Genomic DNA, 21,123 nt, shown 5'->3' with positions numbered 1-21,123 from the left:
GCGCGCACGTACACGCACGTAAAGAAACACGCGTGCACGCGCACGTACACTCACGTACAATTATTTTAGCAATATTAACCATGTAAATTAGTGTGTGGGCGAAACAGCCAACTTAAAATGTTAAGTATTTATGCTTTTCCTCAGGATGACGTTTGCTATGATTTAGAAGGTAATAATTGAACGATATTGAAATTTCTGTAGCAAAAAAAAAAATATAAAGGTAAACAGCGAGGATGTCATTCATGATTTTTTAACCACAAATCTTTCTTGGTTATTAAAGAATAAAAACTAAATTTAAAAAGTATTTAATCACGTTTTACAAAAAAAAAAAAACACAACTTCATTCATAGCCCTTTCCTGGTGACGTGGTGACCTCTCCGCCACTCACCAGAGAGTATTCCACAATCCAACGTCCCACAAACTACGAGCGCGAATTCATACCGGATTCTTTGTCACGAGTGGGCTATATTTGAAGCCCATTGCCCCTGAAAGTAAGTACACGACACACGACTGAGTGGATACAACCATTTGTGCTGTATTGTTGGTATTCAACACACTTGAATCCATCGTGTCAGGATAGTGCGGAAGCCATTAAGAGTTAGCTCATGCTAACTCTCGTGAAAGTTAGCTAAGGCAGATGAATAATACCCTAGTTATGACGATTATGTGTCAAACCATACATACGTATCTGTAATGTTGACTTATTTGTTACTCTTCGTGGTTGTCGTTGTTGCCTCTTGTGGTTATTAACTTGTGAACGAGCAATTTCCTGGGTTAGTGTTTACGAATCTCCCTTCAAGTCAAACCTATCGAGATTGCAGTAAAAACAAACAAACAAACAAACAAGAAGTCAGCATGCTTATCAATTGTTTTTGTCAAGGGAAATTGAGAGCTGAAGATGCCAGTAATGACTACAAGCATCAATGACACGGTTCTTAAAGGTAAATACATCTTCAGCACCACAGAAAAAAAGCACACTGTAGGAACTTATGGCTTAAAATGCCTTTTCCAGATGTCGTTGCCTTTGTGGATGTGTGGTCATCCGACAAGAGAGCCAACTGTTCGAAACCTTTTATTCAGCAGCTGCAGGAAATGGGAGCTCAGGTAATATGTCAGATTCACTTAAAAAAAAAAAGGCAATTCCCAAAGAAGTATCGCATCACTTGTATGACAAACAAGATTTACAATGTTTACCTGCGCAGTTCATAAAGGTATTATTGTGGTGACAGTTGTCAATGGAACAAAATTCTTCAATTTCATGTTGTCAAAATGTTTAGAACACATATAGGAGGTCCCTCAGTGTAAATGTTTTGTCTCTCAGCATTCACACAGCTTTGTTGTAAGAAGCACAGACCGTGAGTCTTTACAAAAGTTATTGACGAGACATTTACTCATTACAGGTATCAAAAACATTCAATAAACAAGTCACGCATGTGGTCTTTAACAATGGTCACGCTGCCACATGGAAGAAAGCCAAAAAGAATCATGTGAAGCTCGTCTCTGTTTTGTGGATAGGAAGGTATGTATGCATGACTCTCTTGGGATTAAACTACTTTGGTTTCTAAATCGTATGTATTGATTGTTTTGTCGTTGAAATGATCTCCAGATGTCACGACGACGGCGTGCTGGTAGATGAAGAATTGTATCCTGCCCTAAATGATGAAAGCAATCTGGTATTATGGAACAAGAAAGTACGTAGATTCATTTTAAAGTCATTTCATGTGTTGTTGTTTGTACAATTGCCAACTGATGGCTGGCAATTGTCATTCTTCTCTCCATCTGTGAAAGCAAAATTAAGTTTTTGAATCCTATTCTGTTAATTCTATGTTGTTTTCACTTCCACCTAAAACACATACACACTTGTGTTGTATCATGTTGATATCATGTTTGTGTTTGAATGGTGTAGCATCGTTGCATGCTGCCCAGAGACTGTCCAGTGAGAACGGCAGAAAATGACAGACGCATGAAAAAGAAGTTAGATAAACTGATGAAAGACATCATCCCCAAGAAAACAATGGGTAAATAAAATATGCTTTTTGATGTTTTTAAACTTCTCCAAACCAGACAATATGATTTATCTTGTGCATGTTCCTCCTCCACAGTCCCAGATGATTCACCTATTATTATTGATGAAGACAGTGGAACTTTGTATAGCCCGTCGTTTAAAAGAGCTGAATACATGGCAGAGCGCTTGAAACGCATGAAAGAGCAGCATGAAAATATCTCACCCACAGGTACATCTCGACACATGTGAACTGATGATTTCCAAAACGTTTCATGCATTCTGAAAAGAATGACATCATTAATTTTGAATTTTCAGCCTCACAAATGTCTTCATCATCACAAGTGGAGCCTCCACTGGGGAACTCACCGACTGTCTTCAGATTTTTTTGTAAGCCAACCAAGAAAGGAAAAAAATGATCTTGTTGTTTGTCATTTGCAGTATTACTGTTTATTTGTGTCCTTGTAACATTTCGAGGTCTAACCCCCACCAATGCCCCCACCCCCCCACCTCTCCTTCCAATAGGTGAAAATTCGGATGAGGACTCTAGTGCATCTGTTCCGGAGCTTGGTTACTCCCCTAACGAGAGTCAAGTATGTAACACGATGGAGCAAAACAAGCTGGACAAACCCTTCAGCAAGGACCTGGAAAAGCCTTGGCTCTCACCCTGCCGTGACATTTTAGAACGCCCGTCCATTAGTCCTTTGAAAATGGTTGAATTGACATTGGATGAGGAAGAAGGGAATACACCAGGAATGCAAAGGACAGCCTCAGTAACAGAATCACCAATCCAGAAATCTAAATCTGAGGAAGAGGAAACACCAGAAAAGCAAAGGACAGCCTCAGTAACACAACCACCAATAGAGAAGCCTACATTAGCAGGAGTAGTCTCCCAGATGCCTTCCTGCAGTTCTCATGTGGTGGACTTACTGGGTGACGCGCTATTTAACGACCAATCTAAACTATCAAGCAAGCCAACACAAAGCAGACGTTCTCTTTCTGCACTTGCACACTCTTTTAGTTCATCCAGCAAATCTCACAATCTTACCTTGAATTCCCCTGATGGAGAGGATGATGTGTTTGATGACTTCTTCTCTTCAGCCAGTCACCACAAAAAGTTATTTTTGCCCGTTTTGCCTGACCTGACAGATATTAACATCTACTCTGAGTTGAACTATGTTCCAAAGAAAGGAAAACAAAGGAGTTGGAAAAGTGCTGCTACAGAAACAAAGAGCTCAAAGAAGAGGAAAGTAGAGAGCATTGAACACTGTTGCAGGCCGCAGTCTGTTGTTAATGTCTGTCCACAAAATAATGTCAAAGAGAATCTGCCTGCTTTCGATCATTCAAGTGGGACCCAAACACTGGCTTCCAAACGCGTAAGGCAAAGCACTTTACCATTTGTAGGCATCAGTGAAGACGCATCAAGGCTTCCCAGAAAATCTCTCTCGCTTCATCCAACAAAGCCAACAGAGACGGTGTCAACCTTGGAGCTGGAAAAGAACTCTCGTCTTTGTCATTTGTCTGACGGTTTTCAAAGTGAGTAGCAAGGAAGGTCAGACCTTATAAATTACACTGTGTGTGAATAACAACAAATATCACTTATGTGCAATACAATTAGATATAATTGAACAGTTTTAATGGAATTAAATAATGAACATTTAAGTACATACTCTTTCCTGAAGGCCAAGGATAGCTCAAAGGCAAGGGCAAACCAATTATTATTTTTTACAAAAAAAAAAGAAAATTGTAAAATACACAAATGTAAATGTTCTGGCATGGCACCTGCAGTCCAAGCAAATTCCAGGGAGGAAGCGCCCCTGCTGTCCTCTCCTCGAGCTCTACCGGTTACCGGTGTTAGACATTCTGAATGTCTCTTAATATTCTTATGAAGTCTCCTGGCTCTTTTTATGAAGAAGTTCTGTTGCAGTTTGAAGTCTGACAACGTCTGCTGGAATGTTTTTTTTTTTACTTTGTTCCCCATGTAGGAGGAGGAAGCGAAAGTACTGCTCCAGCTGCTTCAACAGATGAAAACCACGAGAAGCCCAATAAGCACGCCTGCTCTTTTTTTCCGAACATCAGCAAAGCAAAGGTACTAAGAATATTTAAATCAGCTATATCTGATATTCACAGTTCCTCACATTTCCCATAAAATAGAGCAGAGCTGAGTTGTTGCCAATTTAATTCGGGATGGTTCATGTAAAAAGGAGACATTGCCACTTTTTCACAGGACTTTTGATGGTCATTTGTTGAACTTCATGTATTTACCCTGCAGCCCCAAAGTATGATGTAATCATGTCATCCATTGTATTCCTTGATACAGACGGTTTCGGATGCACACCAGCCATGTTTAGATCGAGTATTTCCTCGGTAGGGCTGCATCACGCCGAGGGGCTTCTGTCCGTCTGTCTGGTCTTTGGGTCTTCCTGTGTTTTGCTTTTGTGATGATAGAATATAACTTCCTCGTTTGTGAAATGCACCTGGCCTTTGTTTTCTTTATGGCGTAAACCTCAACATGCCACAGCTGGAGAAAGCTAAACATCACATCCAATACCCCGAGGGAGAAATGTTAAATGTTTAAAATGTAATCTGATCATAGCTAGGAAGCTTTTATGTCTGCACCGTAAAGATTGTGAGGTAACATAACACAGGGGTCCTTTAGAGGTCAGTTGTTAAATAGAAATTATCTACCTTGCTGTAAATAAACGCGACCAGAAGTGTTGGTGGTCACAAGCTCGATAATGTAATTTTTCTCCTCCATATGTTTCAAGAGTGATTTCATTTTGTAATGTGATAAGCTGTGCAGGGATGGATGGATGGATGGATGGATGGATGGATGGATGGATGGATGGATGGATGGATGGATGGATGGATGGATGGATGGATGGATGGATGGATGGATGGATGGATGGATGGACAATTTGTTGTAGGGTCATTATTTGCAACCCTCTCTTCCTTTGCAAGAAATGAGGCAACGATCTTTTTATGCAATTGTTAGTCTGGAAGGATCAAGAATGAAGTATTATTAATGATGCCGTTTATCAGCAGCACACATCACACTAGTGACGTGTGGAGTAGCAATTGCGTGTTGGTGATTCTTCTTATCAGTATTAATGGGATGTTGGAGCAGGGGTGAGGTCAGGAGAGGAGCGTCGATACCACACTTTGATTGGCAGCCTGCTCTTGGCCCTTCCAGCTGGGGGACCAGATATCAGAGAACTGTTTGTAACTGCTTTGAATTATTGAATGTCAAGGAAGACACTGAATTGTCATGCCCTCGCATGACAACTTTGCACTTCTGCTTCGGTGCCTATTATTGGCATCGAATGCCTTTTTTTTGGTCCACTTTGTTTTAATAGAGTTAATATAGTTATTAGATTTGCTCAGTCTGGTCTTGTTAGATGATGATCAATGCAAACTAATGGACCCTGACAGAAAATATTGAAAGCACTTGGAGCTGTTTTTTCGTGCCAATTTCTCTACTTTGATATTTTTTTTATTTTGTGCCCCCACGCATTTATTAACACTTAGATCTGGTTTATGCTGGCACACAGTCACACATACAATATGTGCTTATTGAACATGAGGTGTAAAATATCTCACTCATACTTTTTTTACTGGCCTGCAGTGGAAATAGATACATGACCAATTATGTTTATCCCACTTGTCTTGCAGGCGGCAAGAACCCTGGTAATGACGAGCATGCCCACTGAGTAAGTAGTGCTTGAGAATATATTCACATACACATGCTTAAGTTGAACGCCAATAGCCATTCAAAGCAATGTGTCGCAATAAGTGAATCTTTACTACTTTGCGAATTGTTCATTTCTCCCAGGAAACAAAACATAGTCGCTCAGGTTGTGAAGACATTGGGTGGATTTTCTATCGCTGATCGAGTTTGCCAAAGTACAACTCATGTGATTTCGGGGGAACACCGCCGAACTTTGAATGTTTTGCTGGGCATTGCTCGTGGCTGCTGGATCCTCTCATTTGAATGGGTCTGTTCTTTGTCAAGGCACCAATCACAGCATCATATGCAGATTACAGACTTGATTGTTCTGAGATGCATTTTCAATATTCCTGAATAGATTCTGACATGCTTGGAGCAAAGGCAATGGATTCCAGAGGAACCGTATGAACTTTCCGAGCTGTTTCCGGCAGCACAGGTGCGTAGCAGTACCATCTTGGTTTGAATGTTGTATGACGTTTTGATTTTTCATTTGAAAGAAAGTCGGTACGGAAATAGATGCACTTAATTATTGTACAATTATTGTCAAAAATGAATAATGTTTTATTTGCTTCTAACAAAGGGAAGATTAGAGACTGTTCTCCACCCAGTGATTGTTAAAATGTGCCATTGTTGGTGCGGCAATGTCGTCAGATGCCGTGAAATATAAAAGATCAAATAGAAAAAAAATACAGCAGCAACCTGATATGCTTAATTCTTATTTGGTTCGGTCTGTCTTTGACAAAAGTTTTCTTCAATCGTACAATTGAATTAATTTTTTATTCATCCTCTACATAAATAAAGATCCTCAGGGGACAATATGAACTCAAACACAAAATTACACATCCTAAAAATAAAATATAAAAACCATTCAAATAGAATTCAGACATTAACCAACTTGTCAAACAATCTTAACCATGTGCATGGTTCATTTCCTTTGTGGATACTGAATGGCCCCAGGTATACTAGATCAGAAACATACTACTGGTTAAATGGACAAGTATGAAATATTAAAGCAATGGAAAAATAGCTATGCATGTGCTTCTGTTGCATCTCTCGATTCACATTTTCTCAGTTACTATAGCTTCAGGTTTTTCCGATCATAACTTAGATTCAACTTTTATATCCTGTACTTTCTGACAAATGCAGTTGAAAATTAATTTTGCGCTGAACAGCATCTGCTGTCATTTCTCATATTCACAATCCAAAGCATTTGTGATGCTCCCCTCACTGGCACTTCAATTGTTCATAAATGCAAGACGGAGGAAGTCAATGCATGTGCTGCCTGCTAGTTTCTATTGCCAGCCATCCATTTTCAGTCAGCTTGTTTTTCCTGAAGTATCCTGTGAGAAATGTGGATGTTGCCTCTTCCTGAACTCATGAGTCACTGTCCTCTGCTGCCACAGCGAGCAACGATAGACTCTAGACAAGGACAAATGTCAGCAGATTTCTGACGCAATAGATTGTACATTTGTGTTGTTTGCAGAACCACATGCATGTCTTCTTTTTCGTCAAATTGTAGGTCTGATAAACTATGCAGCCCCTCCACCACTGAAAAGTAGTTGACATTTCTGCTGTGATAAGTACTGTATATCTCCATGAGCTACACCCACGCCAAACCTCTGGACTTCATGAAATAACATTTGAAATACCAAAGGTGACCTTACAAACGTCATTTTTTGACACAATCTTGAAATATGTACATTATCATAAAAACTCAGTTTTGAGGGCGAGCGAGAGATTCAAATGAATCATGATATAAATAAAGATATATTTTCCCCAAAGCACTGGTCATGTGCAATATAAATGCTAGTTGGCTAGCAGCTCACACTCAGGTGATGTGGTGATGCAACGGAATGAGTAGAATAAATCCTCAAATAATTCAGCACATAAATAAAACATATAATGTACTCTAGTGAATACATTCACCAAAGGAAATGTAATCCTAACGGACATATCTAATCAGCTTTTTAGACTTCAACAGAAACCATACAATGTTCATGTTGTACCACAGCCTCTATTTCTAGGAAGTGTCATTGGCGTTCATGGCTGAAACACTGACCACTGCTAAGTTTACATCAACGTATATATTACTAAGTAAATGTACACTTTAACCACACATTAAACGTACAGTGTGATTTCAAATTGAAAAAAATGAATAAACCCCATTTTAATTTAGTTCTCTTTCATGTTTGGCCCGCCGCACACAGCGACGATGCCGCCAAATGCAACTGAACTGGGCAATTGTCAACAAATAACAGTTGGTGACTCACACCAGAACGCTACCTCCTGGTGTTTTCATTGCAAAGCATTTTGAGGAGCCCCATGTGTTATACTATATTAAGTGTATTGAATAATGAATAATAGTGTGTGATTGTCAAGGAATAAATGCATTTCCTGTGCCACTGTGGTTATATTATGATGGTAATGGGAGGAGAAATGGAGAAGACGGTGAAGTCTTTTGAGAGGCTGTGGGTAATAATTGCCCCATTCATTGGCTGCACTTCTGCCTTTCAGCAACACTCTCCACTACCCAAAGGTGCATATGAAATTATAAATTCAAAAAAGTTCAGTATGGTCTTCTTGTCTGTCAGCCGGCTCTGGTTTCAAAAGTTGATGTGAGAAAACACCCCAACAGTTCGGCCGCATCTCATTTTGGGTTCGGATCATTAAGAGTTGATTTTAGCAAATAGTATTTCCCCCATTAGTCCTCTCAGGAATGTCGTGAGGTGCCTTAGGCGCCATCTTGTTCAGTGCCTATTCAAATGGTTCAACTTAGAAGTCTGCTGGCCTAATCATTATAGATGTGGTCTTCAGTGAATATCCTGAACCCTTCCAGTAGTACCATTTAATGCCATTGAAGCGGTTGGAGTTTTGGCCTCGCTGGTAATACATGCCATTTAAATTGGACGGTCCACAAGCATCAAACCACCAACCTAAAACACAAAGAACAAATGTAGAGTACACTTAGTGATGCTTTTGACTTTAAAGAAGAGATGGTTTATTGTATTGGTAGGTCCAGATGTACTTGGTTTGATTTGTAGAATGACGCTTGTATACTTTGCAGCCCGAGAACACGTAGTCTATTATTTGCCCTCCGCCATCCTGCTTTTTAAAACTTGTCATTTACTTAAGGATTATGTTTGTTTACATGAAGATTTCATCCCTCATAATGGACAGCGTCATGTTGCCAGACTCTTTTTCTTAGCTCTGTCAGTAGCCATGAATGATATGCATGGAAAGCGTTCCATGTGAGACAGACCCCATGGGAAAAAGGACCCGGTTTGGGCTTTTTTGCTTTTAGACTCACTTGATGGAGCCCAAATACAGAGGCAGGCAAAATTTCTGGCAGCAGAGTCACTTACAAGGCAATGGAGGGAGGACCTTTAAGCAACAAAAGAAGAAAGAGAAACTCTGTTCCCAGGCTCTTTAATGTCAGCGCTTGTAGTGGCTGAATTCCCTCAAGAGTTGATCAGTGATTAACTCTGGCTAATTGTGCTCTTTGGCCTGGCCAGAAGAAATGGGAGTCCTTATAATGTCCTTCCAAAATTGTAGGAAAATGCCAAGATACATTAAGGACAGTGGGGACTTTAAAATTCTGGCATCCAGCCCGTCGTGCTGCAATGAATGCATTTCATCAAACGCATTGCACGTTCTGTCAGAATAAGTTTCTTACCTCCTGTTGTCAATTGTGAGCATTTGCAAACACATTTGTCATTGTCTGCATCCTTTGTACTGAAATCACTTCCTGGCTGACCGATGCTGCTTATTTTGCCTGCTGTTCCACTGTAGCCTTTAAAGTGTATCCTGTAGAGTGGAAAAGGAAAAATTAAGGAAGTAGAAGAATGAGGTCAATAACGCTTGTTCCTCAAAATACAACGGACATACCTTCTTTTAACAAACAGCCCCTCTGACTGCCATGCAGGTTTATAGAATGGATAAGGGGAAATTCTTTATCTATACCCCGAAACCCCATTGTGTAAAATGAAGTGCCAACACACCAACCAACGTCTGACATCCAGCCATATTTGTTACTTGTCAATTTTTTGCTTGTGAAGCTGAATCTATCCAGGCTCTTTTTGTGAATGTCAGTTTTTTTTTTTTTTTTAAGCTAGTAGTAACATCCACTTTGAATAAATTAGCAAAAAGACTAAAGAACATTACTTATATTTTGGTCAGTGTTCAAAAACCTGAGGCTGTATTCATAGTCTATTCTGTAATCACATTTGAATGAAAACAATGAAACAATTTGTATTCAAGTTGACAGATTTCTGACGCAGTTTTCAGCTCCTTTTTTAGTTGCCTGAAGCGTAAACAACGTATAACATAAATCCCAACTAGTATTTGTTACGTTTCTCATCCAGTGTAGTTAATTGGATGATGTGAACTCCACTCACCTGTAGTTTTGTCCTTCGCCATCAAGTGAGAATTGATCATACAGGGAAAAAGCCGTGTTCCCTTCCCAGTCACTCAATTGGATCCTTAGGCTGTAGGAGTGCTGACTTGTCAGCCTTGATACAAATTCATTTCCTAACCAAAATTCTCCTGAAGGATCTCCAAAACCCTGTGCAAAGGCACACAAGCAACTTCAATCAAGCATCACTAACTACCCCTGAGAAGTTGGAATTAAACCCGTAGCCAAGGTGATGTTTTTTTTCCCTCAAGAAGAGTATTTTCTTTTTTTCCGCTTCTTACCTTTTTGTACTCTTGCCACGTACGATGAAAGTCAACACTGCCATCAAAGCGTTTTTGTAGCATTGTCCAGCCACCTGCCTCAGTCTCCATGTCACAAAAAGCCTGTAAACAAAAAGAAAAGTTGGTTAAGGAATAATTGCAAATAATTCAATTTCCATCTCTTGCAAATGTCCATTTTTTAACTGGACACTGACGCCTTGTTTTACTTCAAGTTATACACTTATAGTCAATCTCACTGAATGTTAAAGTCCAGTAAACACTGAAAAGTAAAGTGTTTCTAGGAGATTACAGTTTTAGCTGAAGCATGCAGATCATCACTGGGGTTGTCTGGACGTTTTTGTTTTTCTGCTGTTTGAACAGTTAATCCAATGCTGCCCTGTGTGCAACTTATGTAAGGGTGGGCCAGTCAAGAGAACTTGTTGCTGAGCACAAGAGAATGCGTTCCTTTGGAAAACTGACTTCTCACATAAAGCAAAAAAAATAGATAAAAATGCAGCTTTCTATTTCATTTCACACACACCACAAATGTTATCAGACAGTAATCTATCAATTTTATATTATTCAGTGGCAAAATATAACGGAATGTACTTCACCTTAACCTCCATTGTAGTATTGGGTAAAGTGAGAGTATAGACCCCACTATTTGTGTTTCCTGACTTGAAGACGGCAGCGCAGTCCATGAATGTGGAGGGAGTATCCTGCATCATGGCAGCTTTTGTCTCTGCAATGTAAGAAAAAGTCTGGTTTGTTTTGCTGCAATGTAAATTACTCAGTGTACAGCTTTTTTAATGGTAAATTGAGGACATATATTTCGAAGTATCAAAGGCATGAAGAGATACATACATGCACCACATTTAGCAGAAAGCTCATTTCCATCCGTAGTCCAAATAATTGGACATTTTCTTTCCTCAATACATAGCCATTTATATCTAAACCACCGGCAACAAAACTGAGTAAACCCCTCAGCGAAAATGTCCAAATTAGGCCCAATGAGCCATTTTCTCCCTCCCTGATGTCTTGTGACTCCTTATGTTACATTATAGGTCTCTGTTGTGAATGGATAGCGGGTTTGTTAAATTTGATGTTATTGCTTTCTCACACTCATACTGGTCACTGGAAGAGTTGAATATGTCAAAAAACTCTTTTAGGATCTTTGTTTTGGTTTCCGTAAAAAAAAAAAAAAGTAATTCATAAGAAAGCCTGCAAACGGTTTGTTGAAGATAAGCAGTCTAAGGATTACTGGAACCATGTTCTGTGTTGAGGCGAGATCAAGATTAATCTACTGGTACACGTGGTGACAAAGTGTTTGTGGCAAAAACCACGAGAGGAGCGCAATGACAAGAGTGTCTCGCCTTTAGTTGAGTATTGTGAGAGTGTCTTGGTGTAAGGACTCCATGAGTGTTGCTGACACTGGGGTGCTACAATTCATTGAGAAACCCAGGAATGTCAAGACGCACGGTGAAACAATGAAACAAAATGGCTGTGTTTTTAGTTATTTTCAGGTCTACGTGTTCAGTGTTGTCCCATGAAAAATATTAAAATAATGTGAGGAGTGTACTCAATTCTGTATATGTGGATTAGGATTATATATGGTATGTTTGCTAAAGTGAGTGGCAACAAAAGTTTGGAGGTGTTCCAATACTTGATCTCGCTGGCGGGCACATTTAGTTTATTCAGTCAATTTCTCTTGAAGTCTTTCCTGGTCGCCTACCTTGGGCTGTGCCAGTGGAGAAGGTGTGAATGAGGTGGTTCACAGTCTCCAGAAGCTCTTGTTGCTGATGCTGAAGGGCACTGTTGTTGGATGACACCTTGAGCAGCTGTTGCTCCAGCTCACCAATGATGGCCGTCTGCCTCTCTATTAGGATCTGAAGCTGGTCTTTTTCCAGTCGAAGCATCTTCTGCTCGACCTGCCTCTCCTCCTCCAACTCCTTTATTTTCTTTTCCAACAAACTGAAGCGGTAGATAATTCAGCTCAAGTGTTTTTCTTTTTTGTGTCACGGTTTCATTTTGCAATTTCAGGTATTGTACTCACTTGTTTTTGTCGTTCAGTTTATTGATTTCATTGGTTTGGACAATAACTTGTTTTTCCAGTTTGTTTGTCGACAAAGAATTCTCAAGCAGTTGCCGCTCAAGTCGAGTTGTGTGATTAATAACCTGGAAATTAAAGAGGATATCAAACAATCAATCCACCTAAACAACCAGTGTCTTTCAACTAATCCACAGTCCATCTTTTAATGATCAGAAAATGGGTGTAAGCATGTGTACGCATTGATCGAAGCGGACCCTCGGTTTTCCCACACACTCGCAGAAGCGTTGTTGCCAATGGTGATGCGCAGATCAAAGTAACTCAGTCGTCCCGAGTGTTAGGAGCTATGCGAGGCACTGGGGAAAGTGTGTGTGTTATTAACGACGCCGTGGAGAAATACCGGTTACAAAAATAGGAAATTGGCTCTCTTAAGAATGTTTGATGCAAAGGAATGCAGCGCATTGTTTGCATTGATATACAGTTAAGGTGACTGACTCGATTCCCTTGTAGTGAGAAACACATCTCAGGTTTGATGTTTAGTGCACGAGTCAATACCGTGTGGACTCATGTTCCCTGTTTGATAGGATTATTTTAACTCGAGTTTACTCCTCTACAAACAGGCATTTGCGAAATGAAAATTTTATGACAGGAAAGCAACTGAATTCCAATGGAGCAGATGTACCTTAACTTTTGGAAACTTTCAAATACCGTGTATCCCCACAGACAGTATTGAACTAAATTCTCAGGTTGAGCACCTTGCCTGGATTTCTTTTTTTTTTTTCCCCCAGTTTGAGGAAACTGAACTCAGCAAAAACCAGCTTGTTTACGTGGAATCTACTTGTACTTCTCCAATGATGTGTTTGAACAGACGGATGTCTGATTGTGACAAACTGATAGACTCTTTCTGTGGGAATACAAGTGTGCTAATAACAGGAAATGCTCCTCTGTTGGCTCACATAAGGTCGTTGATGTTAAGCGACAATAATAAACTGACAGGTCCATTCCTGTTTTTACATACATTTGAAAAATAGCAATATACAATTCTGTGTAGTGTAATGCAAAGAAGGTTTTATTGGAACCAAAATGATGTCAACTCAGGTTTTATGACGCCATATATTACGAAATTGAAGCATGAAAAGTAATTATATAATCAGAGGTGTAGTTTTTTCTTTATAAGCAGTCAGAGTAGTCTCTCACCTGCGCCTCCACATTGGTCAGTTTCCTTGTTTGTTCTGCAGTTTGACTGAGCAGGTTTGTTCCTATTTCAATCATTGTAGCTGTGTGATTTTGCACTGCACTCTGTTGTATTTGGACCATATCCTGCTTCATGCTCTCCTGGATGTAATTCTGTAGCTGTGGCACAAATGAAAGATTAAAATGAATCAACCACAAACGAAACAATCAAGAGTGTGCAGTGTAACATTACCTCTAAGGACAAAATAACTAATGGCATTGGCCAAGCAACAATCTCCACTTTGACCCCTTTACTATCTTGTCTCAACGCCTAAAGCTGCCTCCATTTTTTACAATATCAATTTATAAAACAGAATAATTATTGTATAAATATTGTAATATAAACATCACAAATCAGTGTATTATCATAAGTTGATCGCTCCACATCAAACACTTGAACCAAATGCGTATTACAATAGTCTTTAGCCTCAAGATGGGAAAAGGTCACCGTTTTAATTTTAACTCGATATGTTCTTATGTACTTTACGGTATTCCGGATTTAGACCAAGACCAATCATTAAGTTATTTCCTGCATGGTGTTCCTGAGTGCCAATCAGGTCACACGACTCGTAAACAGGATGGAAGTGTTGAGTGAGGAGTTACATCCTTCATGACACCATGACGTGTTAGAGCTGCAAGCTCACCTCAGCCGAATATATATTTTCCTTATCTGCATGGAGTTGGAAAAAATATTTTTTCAAATTTCTTGAAGCTTCAGTTAGGGTGCATTTAGTTTCTCATCATCTCCGCGCGGCTGTTCCTTGTGACACATCCACGGTTATTGAGGGCCCTTTTGAATTGTTGTCAGGATGTCTTGTTTACGGCTAATGATCTAATCAGTTGTTGATTCCGCAAGGCTTCCGAGTCATCCGGTAAAAAAAAATGACTGTGTTCCTCTGTCACACGTAAAACGTAACATCACTTCCCCCAGCTGCTCGTATGCAAAGGCTACTTTGAAGAAATTCATTCGAAATACTTTTATTATTTGATGCGATTACTTAATCACCTCACATTACTTCTTTAACTGGCTCAGGTATGCACGGTAATTCCCACCGGAATTTTATGAATGGTGTCAGACTTCGTGACTTAAATCTAAGTTAGTTGGATGAAATGCACCAAGCTGTTATGGTTGAGTTTAGTTTGGCACTGAACTGGAGGAGCTCTTTGTTGGGATGCCAGTGCTCGTGAGGGGTCGAGCTATCCACACTGCTGAAAACCAAACACTATTTAATAATACAGTGGGTAAAACCACTTTTGTATTAGCAGAAAGTCAGCACACTGCCCTGTACAGTCCCTTTTTAACTTTCTTTAATTATTGGCAAATTAATTGGACGTCACGATTTTTCAACAATCGATTTCGATTCAACGATCGCAGCAACAAATCACAGAAATTCCTATTTGATGAGCAGCTGGGGTTTATTATTTGAAAGCGCATCAAAAGAATTCCCAGCCGAGCTGTTCTTTTGAAAGCATCGTCCCTTGCGTTTTATTTCGAGAATCTGTTTGTGCACTCCGACTGTGAAGGACTCTTGTCTGCTCCTCTTTATTAAACGCTCTGTGAAGAGCGAGTGTATAAAAGGTCATCTGCGCTTTTATGCCTCAAGAAATGGCTCGGCACACTGAAAAGGACATGTGCACCTGTCAATCTGACACCTGTTAAAAGAGTTTTCATCCCTTTGGACCTTTTGCAAAGAATAAACGTCTGAGTCTATTTCAATGTTGTTTCATACTCAAACACACATTTACAATGTAAAAGTCCTTGTAGAGCATTGGTTAAATACAGGTATTTATATTGAGTGCTCCAAGATCATGACCACATACATCCGTTGCCTTGCTTGAGAGTTTTGAACTGGAGATCATTGTACGTGACCACAATTACTTCTCAATTATGGAAAATAATATGATAAATTATTAAGTTACAAAACGTTGATACAACTCCCTGTCCCTCTTTGACCTGGATGTGTGCATTTCCTAAAAGGTTTTGCTAGAAATCAGCTTAACTTGACAAGCATGTAGAAGAAGTTGAAATTGTTTGGCTCACAGAATGCTCATTTAATCCTATTACGTCTATTTCTGATGGTACGTGACATAATGGCTGCACGGGACTTTACCTTCAGCAACCACTGTGTGTTGTTCTCCATGACCATCTCTAGCTGTTCCAGCCTGTGCGCTGACTCTTCATTGTCTGCAGGCCCGTCCTTTTGAACTGGATAATTGTAGCCGTTGCTCGGGTTTTGGCAGTTCTCCTGCTCAGGGAGCAGAAAGGTATAGCTGCATGGGCCGTTTTGGATCTGATATTGTCTCTTGCCCGCGCTGCTGTCTGAACCCACACTTAGACAGACGCTTAAAACGAGCAAGACGACGTGCATCATCTTCAGTGAACTTTCCTCTTCAGTTTAGTTTGTTCTGATCCTCCAAAAGTTTTTCTTTCAAATACTACTTTTCCCAATGGCATCAAAGTGTAGATCCCCTTGAGATTCTGCAGAGTCCTTCTATGACCTTCAGTAGGAACATTAGAAATCAAAGGATTCTTCTCACAGTTTACCGGTGCCCGACTGCATGCGTGGGTTTTTCATCAAGGCTCCAGCTACTTGTTTGAGCTGCCCTCGACACCCCCCGATTCGCTAACTGTGACTTTAACCACTCCCCCTTCCATGTGGCCACCCAGTGAAGCCCCTCATCTATTATAATGCACACCAACAACACATAGAGGGAGATGCACAAACTACACATTCTCTACTATATCCTACACAATGCCCACGTGTTTTTCCCTCTACTGGTTAAACAGCCACGCAGGATGCAGCTGTCCACCTCCGGCCGGCACTGTTATAGTCACAGTGGCAGCCAACAGTTCATTGAAAAATATTTTTGAGTGCTTCAAAAAACACGCTTAAGGTTTTTGTGCGTATGATTTATTTGGTTTGTTTTTAAATGATGGATTAAAAACCCCACGGTCACATTATCAACATCTCAGCAGCACAATGTCCATTGAACTGAAGTAAAAAAAAAAAATGTGGCAAATGCTGGTCAATACTATTATTTCAGTACTGTCTTTTTTTTTTTTCTAAAGTACAATTTATTAAAGTGCTATTTTGCTCATTCTAAACCACATCACTGTTGCTCTATGACTTTGTTTGACTTGTTTTGATTGAATTTTCACACACAATAATGAATTCTTTCATTTTTTATTCTACTCAGCTTATTAGAGTAATCAAGTGGGCAACTGGAGCCTAACCCTTCTGAAAAGCAGCTTACACCTTGGACTGCTTGCCAGTCATAAGGAATAGTATGAAGTGAAATATTTTTCTCTCAAGGCCAAATTTTCTGACGGACCTAAAAATGATTAAAAAAAATACAGCTGTCTAAAGATCAGACACCCAATATTTACTGAATGCACATGTTGTGAAAGACAATATTTTTCCAAAATCCCTGTCACCAGCGTATTTTTCTTTTGTTGTGTTTTTGAAAATTAATCAAACTTGTGTTTACTTTTTGCCAGGTGAATCCTCAGAAAAACAAAATCTACATTTGACCTCAATAGCACTGTTAATACTTCCATTTCTTGTGTGAAATGGATAACCATGTCTCCGTTGGGGACACACAGTCCAGGAAAAACACATGAGGATGTTTTGTCACAAACAGCGAGAATGTGCCTTAATCGCATTCTGTATGCATTTCTTTCAGGAGATTCCCTCCTAAGGCCCCCTCATTTGAAAAGACTCATTTTCCTTAATCTCTCACACTTGAGTTTCACTTTTTCCCTCCGCAAGTCCAACTCGACCACACTACTTTCTTGGAGTTTCATAAATAGATTGAACCAGTGAAAGAGAATTGCAGGAAGTCAGCTGATGTAATATTCTACAGTGAAGGGAAATGCAAAATATTGAAGGCACATTACAACAGAGGAGGAAGTGCATGTCGTCATTCCCTAAAAACAGTGACGTTGCAGGTGTTCATGCTGTTGTTGTGACTTTCAGCTTGCCACAGTTAATCTGAATTGCACTAATGGAGACGACAGGTATTTTAATCTTATTTCCACTGCAAGTTTCCTTTCCGCTAATCGTCTTACGTATGTACATGTACTGAACCACCCAATCATTGGCTTTTAATAGTATTTACATTAGTTTTTATGGACACCAAAGTATTGCTGAAAATATTGTGGGTATTTTCTTAATTTAGAATACTCTTAAAGTCAGAACCTGGTGCCATCTTGACCTTGTACTTATTAGAGGGACATCCTCATTTTATTTTAATGGAAAGCTAAAATTGTGCTGTTCTTGTGGCAAAGGTTTTATAATGGTTAGCTTGTAGCTGGATGCTCAAAGGTTCAATTCATGGTGAATGAACCAATTATTTTCCATGCCAATGTTGCCTGCATGAATGACGCAAGACTCTGAAAGCTAGCTAACAATTCATTGTGCCGGGCATAAACAAAACTGCCAAATTTCCTTCACAAAACATTTTTTTTAATCAGCTGAAATGTCGTACATGCAAGCCTATCAATATCTGCATGTTTTTTTTTCATCTATTATTTTCTAACCTTGCAGGTGTATAACCTTTTGTTACAAGCGGCGGAACTTTACTGATTTCAACACTTGTCAGTCTTGAGCACAAACACCATTATTTCCAAGTGCCAAGGTTCTGCGAAAAACATGTTATTCCCACTCAAACACAAGTGATGTGTTTGTGTGTTTTGTTACAACAAAGTTTTATTATGTTCCATCTCTTCCTATTATGAACCAGTGTGCTTTTTCGTGCTCGTTTAGTCACACAATAGGACCCACATTAAGTGGTGAGTCGCTCCCCCCTGGAAGTACACAATATGGGTTCATGTTAACCTGACCCTGTCCCTGAATGCTTCGGGTCTATCCCTGATTACTTGATGTAAAATAAAACCGGTGTGAACATTTACAAAAGGCTGAAAGCCTTAGCGCTTGTTTCCTGGCATTCAACTCGCAATAGCGCAGATTGTTCCTTTCAGTTTAGTAAGTGACCCCTACTGGATACCAAACAATCCTGTGGTGAGAGCTCAGAGCTTCATTCATTAATCTCAGAAATACTTTCTCATCTAAATTACACTAAAATTTTGATTTGCCGTCTCGTATGAAGTTTTTCCCAAAGTAAATAACGGTTTTAAGCTAAAAGAAAAAGGGATGGTAGTTATAGTGTACTATATGTGGCCAAAACTACTAGTTAAAAACAATAGGGCTTTCTCTAGTGAGACATTGAGCTTTTGTAGGTTGAAAATTACATATTTGGGCACAGGCGATAGCTCAGGATGAAACTGGGCCAAATGTGAGGCCAGAAATGGATGTTCTTGAAATTAAGAATCGCTATCTGGTGTATATTCTGTTTGTTTGGCCATTCTTCACTTGTGAGCTGACAAAGATTGCATGTGGTCATGTGACTGCCAGGTTTGGTGAAATGAAGTCAACACTACCACGGCTAATGCAGCTAATGGAGGGATAGGAATCTGTGCTTCAGTCATTTCAAATGTATTATTATTGTTAATTGATAATACAGATCATTTCAGATTTGGCACTCTATCTGTTCCCAGATCTGCCGTCTTCAGAGGCATCTATCTTCCGGGGACCATCACCAGCAGGACCTGTTCCAGGACCAACCGCCCATGTTTGTGTCTCAGCATTCCCAGCCGCCTGCTCCTAGTATGGTAGAGCTGATCCAGCTGTGCGGGGGGACAATCTGCAAAACTGTACGTCAGGCCGGAATTTGCATAGGGAGGTACAACGGCAGAAGACCCGTGGGATGTAGGATCCTGTCTGAGCAGTGGGTGCTTGGTAAGATGCAATTTGTGTAGGTCTTGATTCAAATTATACCCAATGAACCCACTTAGGAATGTGTGGTTTAATTATTTTTTCTCTGCTTCCATTTCAGACAGCGTCACTCATTTGAAACAGCTTTCATATGATAATTACAACTTGGCTTGAAAACTGCTCATTATGTTGCTGAAGATGCTGTATTTTCTCAAGTAGATGGCTGCTTCGTTCCAAGTGCATCATCCTTTATGGACAGATCACCTAGCGAAAATGTTTTGCCATTATGAAAACAAAGGTAGTAAGTGGATTTTATTGTAGTTTTTTTATGCTAGACACTGACTTTAATTAACTGCCTTACTTGGATCGGGTGAACTTGAAAACCTCATTGTTGCCGAAAGAAATCTCAAGACATTTTCCTAACCAAAACAGCTGCGCTTAGTGATGCATATATAGATGGTCTCTGAAAGAAATCGAAGTGTGTTGTCGCATCTTGCAAATGACTTTCCTGGACAGTTTTACAGAAGTTCTTTTATTATTAAGCAGAGAAGGTCTTCAGTATTAATTAGGGTTGCCGACTCGCCGTAGGCTCTGGTGTGATGGTTTTATATTGATCTGTACATCCGTTTCTGTTCCAGGGAACGACAAAACTTATTTGTTCAACACAATCTGCTTCAGCTCTTGTAGCAGGTAATACGACTGTCTTAATCGATTTTACCTTTGAGTTGTATATGTATATGGCAACGTACAAATAGACATGGTACCACTTCACTTATTTTAATGTCAATATATTTTTATGACCTTTTCCCACATCAGTTATTTTAATCATTTAAGCCACAAGCCCATATTGTTGTACAGTCATTTAAGATGGAATTAATTTTTTTGTTCAATTTCATAACCTGTGAATGAGCCAGGGTCTCTGATTCAACTTCAAATACCTTCTGAGTTCTTTGTCACTTTTCATATTAGTTCACACTGTTTTCCTATCTCCTGTCACAAGGGAAAATGAAACAACTTAATCAAAATGTCTGTTTTTTTGTGATTTTAAAAGAAGTCTGAAAGTAGTGCAATCTCTGAATGATGAATGACTAATTATGCCACAAATGAAGTATACCAGCCTGTCAGTTTGAAAAATGAGCTTGGTGTAAATTGAGCAAAGCATTACATCAATATGAAGGTGAAGATAGGTGTATTTTTGTTTTCACTCCCAGCCATCTAATTGATAGACAGCACTCACCTGTAAAATAGTTTCCTTGTTTGATTTTATCGCACAGATTAGCTTTTCTTTTCTTTTATAAATTATCAAATTGAATGGATGAAGACAAAATACAATAGTGCAGTATCGAATAACATCACCGTTATATTCGGCATTGTGGAGACTGATGTGATTCGTTGTAATAAAGACTTTTTAAATTACATTGAATGCATTTATATATTTTATAAAATCTTTTATTTATTTATCGAATAACCTTACATTGCTGTATTGAATTCACATTCCAAAAGTATGCAATTTGGACTTCATTATTGTTGAAGCTTTCAATATATTTTCATCTATTTTTATAATACATAAAAAATACAGTAAAGTACAAAATACAGTAAAGTACGCATGTACTCGACTTATTGGTTTTACTTTACTGTCATGTCTCTTTAAGATGAGGAACGCCCATTA

At 39.4% G+C, this 21,123-nt stretch overlaps 2 protein-coding genes across 4 annotated transcripts; one reads left to right on the top strand and one right to left on the bottom strand.

Moving 5' to 3' along the window:
• The first annotated feature begins 360 nt into the window (after positions 1-360).
• Positions 361-20,870, top strand: mcph1 (microcephalin 1). 3 transcript variants are annotated; one of them, XR_009715278.1, is made up of 16 exons: positions 361-491; positions 881-941; positions 1,013-1,104; positions 1,401-1,519; positions 1,607-1,691; positions 1,907-2,018; positions 2,103-2,234; positions 2,321-2,392; positions 2,528-3,538; positions 3,988-4,091; positions 5,675-5,712; positions 5,835-5,997; positions 6,088-6,165; positions 19,238-19,478; positions 19,576-19,752; positions 20,093-20,870. XR_009715278.1 is itself a non-coding variant. In XM_061286131.1 (15 exons), exons 2-15 carry the CDS (start codon positions 899-901, stop codon positions 19,626-19,628), a joined length of 2,343 nt encoding a protein of 780 aa, XP_061142115.1. In that variant the 5' UTR covers positions 361-491; positions 881-898; the 3' UTR covers positions 19,629-20,870. The 3 variants fall into 3 exon arrangements, 2 of the variants coding, with proteins under 2 accessions (XP_061142115.1, XP_061142116.1); XM_061286131.1 differs by having other exon boundaries at positions 19,576-20,870; XM_061286132.1 differs by lacking the exons at positions 19,238-19,478; positions 19,576-19,752; positions 20,093-20,870 and adding an exon at positions 7,249-7,388.
• Positions 6,488-16,286, bottom strand: angpt2a (angiopoietin 2a). The gene is made up of 9 exons (XM_061286134.1): positions 15,792-16,286; positions 13,645-13,800; positions 12,454-12,575; positions 12,133-12,371; positions 11,015-11,142; positions 10,422-10,523; positions 10,124-10,290; positions 9,403-9,533; positions 6,488-8,662 (listed from the first exon to the last, which is right to left on the bottom strand). The coding sequence occupies exons 1-9, from the start codon at positions 16,050-16,052 to the stop codon at positions 8,502-8,504; spliced, it is 1,467 nt and encodes a 488-aa protein (XP_061142118.1). The 5' UTR covers positions 16,053-16,286; the 3' UTR covers positions 6,488-8,501.
• Positions 20,871-21,123: the final 253 nt, after the last annotated feature.

Source organism: Syngnathus typhle, linkage group LG8 (genome assembly GCF_033458585.1).
Source record: "Syngnathus typhle isolate RoL2023-S1 ecotype Sweden linkage group LG8, RoL_Styp_1.0, whole genome shotgun sequence".
NCBI classification, from domain to species: domain Eukaryota; kingdom Metazoa; phylum Chordata; class Actinopteri; order Syngnathiformes; family Syngnathidae; genus Syngnathus; species Syngnathus typhle.
Note: the sequence above shows the minus strand (reverse complement) of the source record. Positions and strands in the feature narration are given on the sequence as shown.